The 13,452-nt window shown below is 45.8% G+C and overlaps 1 protein-coding gene across 4 annotated transcripts in view; it reads left to right on the plus strand.

Annotated features, from left to right (window-relative positions):
* LOC146197730 (citron Rho-interacting kinase-like) overlaps nucleotides 1-13,452 on the plus strand; it is a 173,041-nt gene that overhangs the window by 27,055 nt on the left and 132,534 nt on the right. For 3 of the 4 annotated variants that reach the window (XM_084599641.1, XM_084599644.1, XM_084599643.1), the window contains exons 11-12: nucleotides 7,617-7,830; nucleotides 11,661-11,759. In XM_084599641.1, coding sequence (XP_084455767.1) covers nucleotides 7,617-7,830; nucleotides 11,661-11,759 — 313 coding nt within the window. The remainder of the gene's footprint in view (nucleotides 1-7,616; nucleotides 7,831-11,660; nucleotides 11,760-13,452) is intronic. The other variant, XM_084599642.1, reaches the window with a different exon arrangement.

Genomic DNA, 13,452 nt, shown 5'->3' on the forward strand with positions numbered 1-13,452 from the left:
GAACATCATAGGTGCTGCCTCCACTGCATAAGTGAATCGGGGTGCAGTAGTAGCGTTTCAGACCTTGAGGGCTCAGTGTAGAGGTTCATAGGCTTCAAGCGCTTTTGGGGTTAGGTGATGTTCCCTGTGCGTATGCTCCAATCGGTGCTGTGCAATGGTGATGGTGAGGGGTGTTGGTTGTGTCGAGTGAGTGGGGCTGCCGTCCAAGCTTGGGCCTGTGCCTCATTGGCAGAGAAAAGAGGCTGCCTATCTCTTACTTTGTGGAAAAAGTAGAAGAGAGAGAGGTAAAGGAGTCTGTGTAATTTAGGAAAATCTTAGGGCATAGAAAGACAAATTTATTCCCAATGAATGTGTACTATTTTGCACATGCATTGGGAATACAGTCAAACCTGGATATATCGAACCCGGATAATTCGAATTTTGATTATATCAAGCTCATGGAATATCCCCTTGAAAATCTCATGCAAAAGTATAAGAAAGCTGTGTCGTATATCGAACTCAATTTCACCAGTCGTTCAATATGTATATCGAACTCCGCACCACGCATTGGACAGTTCGCCTTCCCCAAAGACGATCGCATCACCCTCGATCGTTTGCCGCATGATGTTTTCAAGCCACACACAGAAGGAGTGAGAGGGCACAGTTCGGCGACGGCTGGACTAGGGCAGCGCCGCGCCCTTTCCTCAAAGGCGCGCGCATCTGCGGTGATCGCTGCCACGCGCTAGCACATGACGTTTGCTAGTCATGTGCGTGAAGGAACAAGAGGGAACCGATGCAGCTGTGGTGTTCAGGAGAGGGGAAATACGCGATAGAGCGAAGCGCAAGGGTGTGCCAAATGTGCCCACTCTTCTGCATAGTTTTATCTCTCCTTCCTCTCTCTTTTCCGGTCTTCGTTCGCAGCAGCACGCACTACGCATGCGCGGACAAGCCAGCTCAGCCGTCACCACAGAGATCTTGGTGGTAACGGCTCAGCCCGTGGCAGACACTTCCTCTAGTGTGTGTTGTGAACGCTCTGCACGCGGCGGCTGACGTGCAATGCACGTCTCGTGTCGAGGGTGAGCCACCCTAGTCGTCGTGCTGAATGTGCATAAGATACAGTGGCTGCGGACGCTAAGAAGGGGCAGTTCTTTTCTTTCTTTTATTTTTTGCGGAAGTTGTTCATTTTTGCTGTTGTGCTGAACGTGCGGCATAGCGTATGTTATGGTAACTGCGGACGTTAAGAAGCAGCAACGTTTTTTCTTTTCTGAGAGTCGTCCTTACTCTTCCTTTCTTTTTTTTTCGCTAACTTGTCGTGCTGAATGTGCAGCGCATTGAAGCTTGGCGGCTGTGGACGTTAAGGCAGGTTATTATTATTTTTTTGTTTTTGCGACAGTCGTCCATTCTTACATCTATGAATCAATGAAAGCACGCAGTCAGCTGCGATCATGACGCTGACTTTTAGCATTGTTCAGTTCAAACGGCATTTGCAGCTATCACGCTTTTCAATAATTTTGTGGCAGTGGACTACGCTAGCCCCAAGCGCGGTGTGATAAATCGAACTAGGCTTGTGCAATCAAGCCATCACGGGTACTCTGCAGAGTTCGCTCCCTGCCACTGCAGGATCTATCAAAAATATAGTCAAAAGATAAACAACACTGTCTAGCTGTCTTTTTTGACATGGAGAAGGCATATGATACCACCTGGAGGTTTGGCATTCTGAAAGACTTATTCGATCTCGGCATCCATGGAAGGATGTTGAATTGCCCGAATGACTTCCTATCTAATCGGACCTTCCAAGTACGCCTTGGCTCTACTCTTTCAAAGAACTTTATTCAGGAAAATGGAGTACCGCAGGGGTGTATTCTCAGTACCACACTCTATATAGTACAATTAAATTCCATAGCCAAATTAATTCCGAAGTTCGTTATGTACTCAGTTTATGTTGATGACCTCCAGATTGCATATACAGTCGAACCCGGATATATCGAACTGGAAGGGGATTGCGAAATAGTTTGATATATCGATAATGCGATATATAGATATATCGATAATTCGATATACAGAAATCAGCTTCAGACGCCACTTGCGATTGTGAAAAATGATAATGTACTGTCGCATAATCAACCCACTCGCATAATGAATTCAACGCCCACTCAACGCCCACTGGAATAACACAGGAAATAATAAATTACGCCTTGTAAAATCCATGATAGAAGAATGGATATCAAGCACACAGCATCCAGGTTTAATGGAAGTAATAGCCTGCCGTCTCCGTATTGGCCATACACATCTTACATACAACTTTTTACTAATGAAACATGATACACCTACCTGTGCAAAATGCAGAGAAATGCTCACAGTCAACCACATCCTTATTACATGCCCCAAACTTGAGACACTGGAAAAAGCATTTTACTTTATTCTACAACCATGCCATCCCATTTCACCCAAGCTTGCTTTTAGGAGAAAGCGCATTAGTAAACTTAGCAAGTGTTTTTAGTTTCCTGAAAGAAGCGGACTATCTAAACAAGCTGTAGATTTCAACACACTTGTTTTCACTTTTCCAAACATTACACATTTTAACCTTGCTCTTGGCGCATGATAGCCTTAGTTGCTTATGCGCCATAAAACCCAATACTACAACACAACACATCTTCACCGTTTCGTTTGACGGCTGAATGCGAGACTAAAGAGCCAGCTGAGCACTTTGCCGACGATCCGTGCTGGTGTAGGCTTCGAGCAGCTTGCTGCCGAACTCACGCCATGATGATTTTCATACCAAATAAGAGCGCCATCCTACAGGCTGGAGAACATATTTCTAAGTTTCCTGGTGTCGTCCCACTGTTTGAATGTTGAGACACGTTCATACTGAGCAAGCCAGTCTTCCGTGTCCTCAAGCTAAGACCGTGGAAGGGCTTTGGTACTCGTGAGCTGTGGAGGGTGTAATGAGTAGAGTTTTGCATGGCTGGTCTAGGAGCTGGTACCAAGGTAAACTGCAAGGGTACATACTCAGGAAACGGGCCAAGGTTCCTGGATCTCGCTCCGTGAACCGGAGTGTCGACAGGTAGAGGCCCGATATCCTCAGCATAGGAAGGACTAGGGGACATAAGCCGGGAAGGCTACCCAGCATTCTTCACCGATATGTCACAGTGCAGAAGAGGCAAACCAATGTCCAGCACAGTTGCAGGTTCGGTAGCGCGTGTCCCCTTCGTTCCAAAACACCATCGTCTTCAGGTGCCACCTTATGACACCTAGTGGCAATATATAATATTTGAGCATGTGTGTCCAAGTGTCCTTTCAGAAAGAGAATATTTGTTAATGCAGTTAAAACTCGATTTAACGAAGTTGAAAGGAGCCGTGAATTATTTTGTTAAATCGAGAACTTCGTTAAATTGAATGAGGCATTTCTTGGGCACATAATTCAGTACATTCGATTACAGTAAAACCTCGTTAAAACGTACCCGCTTAAACAGTACTTTCGTTTTAAAAGTAGTAAAGTCAAGTCCCTGATTGAGCACCCATTGAACATAATGCATTTTGCATCCGCATAAACCGTACCAGCTTATCGCGGTCGTATCGGTTAGCACGTACCATTTTCACTTTTTGTCGCACTCGCGCGTGACGAATTCACGCCGGTAGCACCGACCCAAAGGACGGTTCGGCTAGCGGCGCAACAATCTTCCCTAAATACCGCTGACGGGACGGCAAGCCACACAGCTAATGACAAATTGGCGCCAAAGTTGGTAATCATACAACTAGCGCAATCTTTGGGGGTCCGTATGGTCATCGTCATGACCCCCCGCGCTACTTTCGAGTGGGTAGCGCCAACACCACGACCGGCGCCGCTAGCGCGTATGAAAAGAAACAACAAAAATTCTTACTCGACAAGAAAGGCCCGAGGGGACTACAAATTTATTTTCTGCCAAAGAAGTCCGTGATCTTTGCCTGCGTGCGCTTTGCACACACCACGTCCGCGTTCACGATAGCAAGGCTAGACTGATGGAGGCCTAACAAGCTGAGCTTGACAAAGACGTGCATTCAAAGGCACGGGGAAATCAGCACAAGAGCAAACACAAAGCACAACACACAAACACACACAAAAAAAAACATGCGAACTGCAACAGCGCCATCTATGAAATGTGGCACGAAACTTTTTTACTGCTGGCGCCATCTTGTGAGCTCGACTCAAAATTAAAACTCTTTTTGCGCCGCGCAGTTTGAAAAAAGCGACGGGATGAAGATGCTCCGCGCTGTTACCGCTGACTCGCAATCAATAAATTTTGGGGTGCTGTCTACAAAATAGACCAAAAATTAACACTTTTTCACCTTTATTTCTCGAAAAAAGGTTCGTTAAATCGGGACAGATCACGGAATCGGTTTCGTTATTTCGGGTTAGTCAAAGCATTGAACCCTATGGGCGTCTGAGGGGGAATTAGGATACCTTCATTAAATCGAGATTTTCGTTAAATCGGGTTTCGTTAAATCGATTTTTGACTGTAGAACATTTATGTCACATTGCATAGATTTGTGCACTATGCATGCATGAAGTGAGTTGAAGACTGAGAGCATGAAACCAGCTCAAATTATTCTACTAGAAAATAACATTGGTATAGCTGCTTTTTCCCACTGTCTTGTCTTTCTCGCTGTATCCCGCAGCAGCTGCCACTTCTGTTTTTGATTTTTATTTGTATCCTGCTCCGCTATGGTGCCCAGCAGTGTAGCCATGTCTCTTAACTTGCTCCAAATGCAGCACTTTTAGTCTGTCTATGGCAGCGCGTGATGCACGCGCTATGCTAATATTTGACCATGTCAGATTTCCCCCAGTGGAGATGCATCCTGCCTTTTCCATACAGGCGAAATAGCCCCCCCCCTTACCCCAGGAAAGTGCGCACTTCAGCAAGACGGCTTTTCCGCAGTTCTTTGTGATGATGCGCAGGAGTTAAATTGTGAGGCTGCTCTTTCTTGCTCAGAAGCATGTTATATTTTGCTTTCTTTGATGGTGCTATGCGGACGCCTTGTGAGTGGTATTGCGCTGGGTAAACGTGGTTCGCGGTCGATGTGGAAGTTCATCTTAACCAAAGGACACGCGAAACAGTTCATCTTAAACGGATCTTTTTTTACATTGTGTTTTATGGAAAACCAATCAATGGTCTCACATTGTTCACTCACATTATTCATCTTATCCAAGACTTTATCAGGACTCTACAGTATTAAAGTTGGGAGGCATTAAAGGCTGCCTATCTCGCTTGTGATTGCACCTTGCCTCTGAGCTGGTGCTCTAAAGGTCTATTCACACTTGCGAGTCGCAAAGGACGTGTGACTGGTTGTCGCACGTGACCAAGGAGCTGCTCAGCACGGCCATTCTTCACAGTTTCAAATGCGACCCGCAGGCCACTTGCCAGACTTGTTTATCTTGACTGTTTACCGCACAGGGTAAAGCTAACTTCCATTGTCTTCAGCTGAGTCGATGAGTGGTTACCGATTTGTGACCAGCAGTCGCAAAGCTGGAAAATCGAGCAGTGCTTGGAACGGCCTGCAACACTTTTTGACCAAAATGGTCGCACAACCTCCGTGGGTCGCAAGTGTGAACGGTCCTTAACCTTGTGACAGTCTCGTAATTTATTGCTGAAGCAAAGCAGCATTTCTTTTCCTTCATGGCTCTGCACTCGCAGTCCTAATGAGTGTTGCCTCCTTCAGGTTGACATTTGGTCTCCAGCATTTCAAAGAGGAAAGGCACCGGTCACTACTGATGATGAGAAATGCTTCTTTGCTGTAATGTAACTAGGGTCCGTAGAAATCAGTAGGTGCAAGGAACTGCACCCACCAGAGGGTGCCCTGATCGCTTCGATCTTCTAGGGCAGTGTTTCTGAAATGGGGGTCCACGAAGCGATTTTCGGGATTTGCAAAGCCCACGCCCACTTAAAAAGAAAGATAGTGTGATCGTTTTGGCCTGGCTAAACACACTTTTGCTCGGTTAAAAGCATGGCGGTTCAATGCCAACTTTAGTTTCTCAAAGCGAGAGAAACGAGGAATGTGTAAATGAAGAGTGCGTGCGAGAGAGGGAGATAAAGTGTCTATGGTGCTTGTGGATGCTGGCATCGGTAAAACTCGAGCTCTGGCTGCACTGCTGGATGGGGCTGCATTGCAAAGCATCTCAGGTGTCCGACAAGCGAACGGCGTGGTGTTGGAAGGAATCGAATCTCTTCTGGCAGCATGCCTTTTCCCCACGTCCTCTGCAAGCCATGCCGGCTTATCAAGTGCACATTTTTTAGTGACCAGTGCAGCCTTGCCTCAATTCCAATTCCGCGACCTGCTCAGCACAAGATTGACCCCCCCCCCCCCCCCCCCCCCATTGAAACCGAGTGGGAGGGGGGAGAACCCACCTCTTCCACTGGTCCACAAGGCGTCCCCAACACATTCGTGGCTGAAAACCACTTTTCCAGGGGCTCTGCAAACGAGCTTTTTAGTTGAAGGTAGTGAATCTTGAACTGCCATCTTGGATGATGTTTCTCATGGGGAGGTCACCAGTTTTGAGAGTGTAGGCAGCCTCAATTTTAAGCAGCTGCACCTCTGCATGATATTTGGCACTAGTGATGGTTCTCACCGAATCTTTTTAACTAAGTCTTAGCCTAGTTTATCGAATAACTTTACATTAACATGTGTTGCCCACCTATGAAGTTCAGCGGTGTCGTTTTGGTGCATCTTGCACGTTGGTTTTGATATCAGCTCAGTTGGTGCACATCACTCTACATTTGCTATCTCAAACCGCAATGCAGGATTAGAAGCTTGAAAACTTGATTCGCCTGCTGTGCTGAATGCCTCCAATTCCATCGTGTAACATTATGCCTTAAAGGAGTACAGGCACCAAACTTTGGTTCCATTGTTTTTCTTGTTAATGATGCCTAAGACATTCCTGTATATGACCCATCATGTGGTTTTTGCCTATGACCGCTTAATAATTTATAATTGAATTTCCTTTCCTGACTTGTTTTGGTTTCAGCAGCCAAGCAATGACATCAAAATCAAGTCTAGTACACATGAAAGATGAAAAGAAAACAGCAATATAACCGCCGATTCTTCACTTGTTACGATTTATGTTTTTGAAGCAGGATGGATTCAGTGTTGTGGGGAATTAAAACGAGAGAGGAATGGCTGTTTTCCAGTCTTGACTTGATGTCACAGCAATCGCTCAGCTATTCAAACCGAAAGAGGAATAATTCAGAGTCAGATACAAATATTGTGCTGGGATTCATGCACAGTTGTGTCGTACGCATCATTCCGAAAGAAGAAAAAAACGAACCTGAAAATCCAGAAAAAAATAGTTAATATGCAGTAATAGTCAACTAGTAGCCTTTAAGCCGTGTGCCACCACAAACATAAATTCCTCCATGTTGTACATTCCACCTGTGCAAGCAGGTCATTGTATTGTTGATGGCATTTTAAAGAAAAGTGTGTACCATGTCTGAAAAAATTTGCCCTTAGTTTAATAAAGGTCTTGATGAAGGTGGCACTACATCATAAGGCAAACAAACAAACAAGCAAAAGTATTGTTTTCACCTACGTGCCTACCTTTTGCTAAAATCTTTTCTGCACATGACTGCAGCTGTTGTGCAATAGTTGCTTTTGCGCATGCACAGTGTGCTGAGCCCCGTGCGGAGGCCCACTCCAAGGTCCTTCGTGGTGGACGACGAGGAGGCCAGCAGTGGGCAGCCAGAGCAGGAGGAAGAAGAAGGGGATGAAGCGACTGTGCAGAGCGAGCTGCAGGTGGCACTCCGGGAGAAGCGGCACCTGGAGCAGGAGCTGGCCAAGGAGCGAGCCTTGTGCACTCAATACAAGGAGCAGCTCAACTCGGTGGGGGTTTTCGCTGCATCAGGCCGCTTGCCAGGCAGTTACTGGACAGCTGGTCAATTTAGTTGCGGGCTAGCCTCAGTAAAAGATGCATGAGCTGACCAAGGATTGATAGCCTCTGTTGCATAGGTTCCCATGAGTTAAGCTTTTGGTCAGGGCTGTCAAATTGATGGGCGTGTCATTGTTTCCATCGTGTTTATACCACTGTTGTGTCAGCTGATTTAAGCTGAACCAACAGAGCCCATGCCATTCTGATCAAGATTAGCAGTGCAGTGGAACATTGGCAATACGACTCATGGCGTCATAAAAAAAAAAAGTATTATTCAGAATTTTGATATACAAAACCGAACAAACGTCGCACACAGGAGCATGAGAAATGCACTGCACAGGTCTTTTTTTGCGACCACACCCACACTCATGCGCGACATCAGCGACGTGTGGGCCATGTGCCATGTGCGGACTGCGCTAAAGCGATCATGGAGTTAGCAGTGTATGGGCCACATGCCGCTCCTCCCTGGTCTTTGTGGGTATCGCATGACTAGTGGTCAGAGCGTTGGCGATGTATTGGCTGCGCTTAGTGCTTGAGGGTGCAGTTGCTGCTTGACTGCAGTTTGCGCATTGAGCAGATTTGGTTTTCAGTAGACCGGAGCAGAGGCGTTTTGACTGCACCCTCACCCATTGGAACAGTCTGCAACATAAACAAAGAGAAGTAGGTGTATTATCTTGTTTATCTTACGATTAACACTGCATGCTTTCATGCTTTTTGCTTGAACGATAATCCTTACTTGCAATAACTACTGGTTTAGGTGCACTTGATTCTTTCTGTTTGGAACCTTGAAGGATTTTCATGTTACAGTATCCACTCTTATACGACTTCTTCATCCTGCTTCAACTCACTTGGGCCTGAAAGAAATGCATAATGTGGAAGTTGTTTATAGTGCCAAGAGTAAAAATAGAGGAGCAGCAACAGCTGGTTAAGCAGACTGCGGTCACCAACATACTTCCGTCTTTCCACTAGGTGCTACATCATTGGCAAGAACTGGTGCCACTCAGACAGTTCCACAATACTTGTGGCAATGTTACCCATCAGCTGGACACTTAACCGCTGTCCCATGCAGTTATTAACCCCGCCGGGGTGGCGCAGTGATTACGGCGCTCGACTACTGTTCCCAAGGACGCGGGATCGAATCTCGGCCTGGGCGGCCGCTTTTCGATGAAGGCGAAAAGCAAGGCACCCGTGTGCTGTGCGATGTCAGTGCACGTTAAAGAACCCCAGGTTGTTGAAATTTCCGGAGTCCTCCACTACGGCGTCTCTCATAGCCTGAGTCGCTTTGGGACGTTAGAAACCACAAACCACACCATGCAGTTATTACTGCTCTGTACGCAGGAATTCAAAAATAAGCGCATTTATAAGAGTGTATGGTGATTTTTTGGTGGGTTCAGCCACTCACCTGCTAGTGGCATGGGGCAGGTATTAATCCTGATTGCTGTCCTGAGTGTTTGGAAAGTCATAGGCCTCATAGGCCTCCTGTCCGTTACGAGTGTGTTGACCGAGCAGTGCTGAGAAATGCATCAGCTCGCCGATCGCTGTCGACAGCTAAGCTTTAAAAACAGACACTGAACCGTCTTGCTTCACTGCGCAGCGCACATGCCCTAATAGCGCCCATGCCGCCCTTTATTCTCTGCTGCTTCGCCAGCTCTGTGGCGTCGCTACAGGGTGGCACCACTAAACAGACTAAAAATGAAAATCTACTTCCTTCCTTTCTTTTGCTTTTTTCTTCAACAAATGAGAACTAAGAACATACCACAAACCATGTGTCGAGGGCAGCAGAAAAATGCCTCAAAGCATTTCTAATCATAGGCTTAAGCTTGCTGCCGACCTGATGTAAACTAGTACTGACATTGAAACCTCTTATGTGGGCTTAATGCACTTGTTGGTGTTGCTTTGTTCATTGATTAAACCAACCTTTTATGACGATGTGAGCACTAACTTCTTTGCACACTTAGCACAAGAAATGATTCACAAACTAGTTGGTATGACAGGAGAGCTTACTTTTGGGGTATATTGAAAATCACGGATTTTCTTGATCCCCTAAACATGTGGCCAGAAATAGTCGCATTCCTAAGCAGTGCTCACTAGCCTGACGCACACAGTCTTACTCTTGCCAGATAAATGAAACTTGCCAGCCTACGACAGAAGCACATGCAGGGTAGTGCCTCGGTGAATTCACTTATGACGGATATCAATAAGTTGCTCTGCTACTATCATTTTTCATCTTCATGATGCATGCCCTGAAGCGTGGCTTGCAGAGGACAGCTGGGCACAAGAAGCAGCAGCTACTTGCGGCAACTGTTCGAGCACTGTAAAAGAGAAACCAAATTTTTGCCTGTGTGTTTTCATTGTAACCATGCATTAGACATTTTAATATTACATAAATCACCACGCCTACGATTGCTAAATGAGGAATAAAAAAAAAAAACTGCTATATAACTGCTGATTGCTAGCACCTTTGTTATTCTCATTCCAGCTCTAAGAGAAGGCTGGCTTAAGCGTTATAATGAATTGAAGTTATGTATCATGAATTATATTGCAATTTTTTCTCTCCTCACATGACCCAAACCCTGCTCATGTGTCACGACCTTGTTTGATTGATGGAACTGAAGCAGCATGACAGGAGAAATTTATTATAAATTATATAGATGATGTTGGTGAATTCCATGTGGTAACCAATACAAAGGGAGCCAGGAGCTACTAATACCAAGGGGATTTTTTATTTGGTTAATAAGTGTGAAATAAATTTGAATAATGTGATCGAGGTGGTGATTGATTAGAATGCAGAAAACAAAACCAGTGTCACCGGTTATCACCACAGTTACATTATTATTTCACATTGATCAGTATACACCCTGCCATAGTCGTGCAGTGGTTAGGACGCTTGGCTGCTGTGCCCAAGGATGCGCGATCGAATCCTGCAAGCTGCGGCGGCCACTTTTGATGGAGGTGAAAAGCAAGGTGCCCTCTACTGTGCGATATCAGTGCACGTTAAAAAAACCCAGGCGGTTGAAATATCCGGAGCCCTCCACTACGGCGTTTCTCATAGCCTTAAACCAATGTCTTGTGCATTATTGTAGAGAAGAAAACGTCCAACTAAAACAAGGTGTCTGAAGTCCTTTAAAGGAGACAAGTACAACTCATGGACACACGCATTTGACCCTGTTGCAAAATAGCCTGCCCATGCAGTTCTGGTTTGTGAGCATCGCGATAAGCCGCATATTCATCAGCTGTCTGAATCTTGCGTGTCATTTTCCGAATTTATTTTTTGCACTGAACAGGTATTAGAAATTTGATTCAATATTTAAATACTTTTTTTTGTAATATTCCTGTTTAACATTATAAAACTTCGCACACCCAAAGTTGCTGCTCCCTCTCAGTGCTAAGTTTCGTTGAGGTTGTTATAAGCTACTGGTAGGATTAGCGTTAGTTTTTTCGCCAGCAATGGCTCTGCTATAGTGACACGTGTTAAGCACTGGTCTGGGACCTGGCAGATGTACAGTCGTGAGCAAAAGTGGTATACAACACTCAGCCGGGGACTGAACTCAAACTGCATTAAAATGTCATCTAGCGACAGGGACAGCGACGCATGTGTATAAAATCGGGCACTGCCACTGGCTGAGTGTTGTGTACCACAGTTGCTCATGACTGTACATCACCATGTTCACAATCACCCACAGTAGTCATCAAATGCAGCTGTCACAATATCTGGTGACTCCTCCAAGCAGCCCCAGAATGCGCATACTATATTACATTGGATGTTGGCATTCTTGTTTCCTAGCAGGCTCTTTCGGAAGGCGTCCAGTGCATGGAGGAGATGCAGAAAAAGCACAAGGCCAATGTGGTCTCCATCGATGAGGTCCGCAAGGAAGTTGCTGAGGTCTGTCATGTTCATCTGAATCTGCACAACCAGGCAGTGATTTTTTTGCTTGCAATTTTTTGTGTTTCTTGCCGCATTAACTTGTTTTTATACTGTTTTAATAAGTGCTTGGCACTGCATTAGTGCAAGTCAATAATTGATCTCAGAAACGTTAGACTCCTTCCAAGGGGAATTTAATGTTTTGGAGGGGGGCTAATGGGAGGGGAACCAAATGAAACTAAGCAGAACCAATCTAGAGGCACGTGTCACATGTCACACAAATCGTGTGATCATCCCAGACCTCTTGTATTAACGTAAAAGCCTCACCAGGGGAAAAATTGCTAGGATTGTAACATACTTAAACTAAGTAGAGCGTGTCAAAGCTTTTACACACAGGTGGAATTTGACAGGCAATGCACAATGTGAGAGTGTATTGCAGTCTGCACGGGAGCGATCGGCCGCTGTGGTAGCCACAACATTCCGTACTCGTTTCCCAGGAGGAATTACTGGATTCAAATCCTCTCCACTGTGACTTTTTGTTCATCCGAGCTCAGCACATGTAAGCCACAACATTCTTGGTTGGGTTTGGCCATGTGAAGCAGTGCTTTCACATTAAAATTATGCGGACTTTAACCTTGTTCGATCGATGGTACCGAGTGAAAGGAAAAGTGGTCCGTGATGTCTGTTGCAAATTCGATCAAGAGTCTGCAAACAGAACGAGGAGGAGGAAGAAGAGGTTTTTGGTACGAAAGGCGTACGGAGAGACTGAGCGCAATGTTCGCATATCGATAGCCAGGGGGACAGCCAGGTATTAAATGCATTAAAAGGCGGCCTGGTGTTTGCCCTGCTCCTTCTATAATTTTGCTTGTTGTAACCCTGCTCCCCAGCCCGATGGCTTTGTCCAGAGGGGTCCTGGTGTCTGCCTTGCATCTATAATTTTGCTGCCGAAACCTAGGAAGGTATTGTGAGCTCCTTCATCGATCCCTCTTGGAGGTTACAAAAAGAAATCCGACGACCCTCCAGGAATATACTAGGAGCACCACCAGTAAACCCCCACCGGAGAGAGATGAAGAGGGCTTTATCAAGACACCATGGACCGTATCAAAAGAAAGCGCATCATTCAACGAGCTTTTCTGACCTGGCTGTGCATTGAGGCAAGTCAACTTCTAAAATCGAACGCAGGAACTATTCTTGAGTTAAAGGTTTTTCATACCCGACTGAAAGCCTGTAATGACGGCTTACACTTGCTCAATGAGACGATGGAGGTTTTTGAAGAAAACGTTTTGGCTGAAGATGTCTTATCTGTACAAGAGTATGAGGAGACTGCCACAAGAGCAATGACGTTCCTTTGCCACCAAATCGAGACCTCTCAGGCGTCTGCTCCTGCTGCCGACAGCCGTTGGTTTATGAAAGCAGCAGTTGAGCTCCCTGCAGCATCAGCATCGTCCACAAAAGCACCTTCACCGGAGCATTTTGCCGACATATCCGCGAAGCGACCATCCAAAGGAATCGCTTTTATCGGCCTGGGGAAGTATGAGATTTGCTAAGAGGAGAGTATGGGATGTGCCGAGGATGACCTCACTCAAGGCCCCCTTCAACAGAGAATGATGGAGCTGCATTGAGAGACTCTGATCAAGACAAGAAAGGCAGCAAACAGCATATGTGCTCGGCCTCCTTCGAAGAGATCAATAGTGAAACTCTTGTAAAGAATATG

The sequence above is a fragment of the Amblyomma maculatum genome, chromosome 3 (assembly GCF_055883805.1).
Source record: "Amblyomma maculatum isolate TAMU_Amacu chromosome 3, ASM5588380v1, whole genome shotgun sequence".
In the NCBI taxonomy this organism is placed as follows: domain Eukaryota; kingdom Metazoa; phylum Arthropoda; class Arachnida; order Ixodida; family Ixodidae; genus Amblyomma; species Amblyomma maculatum.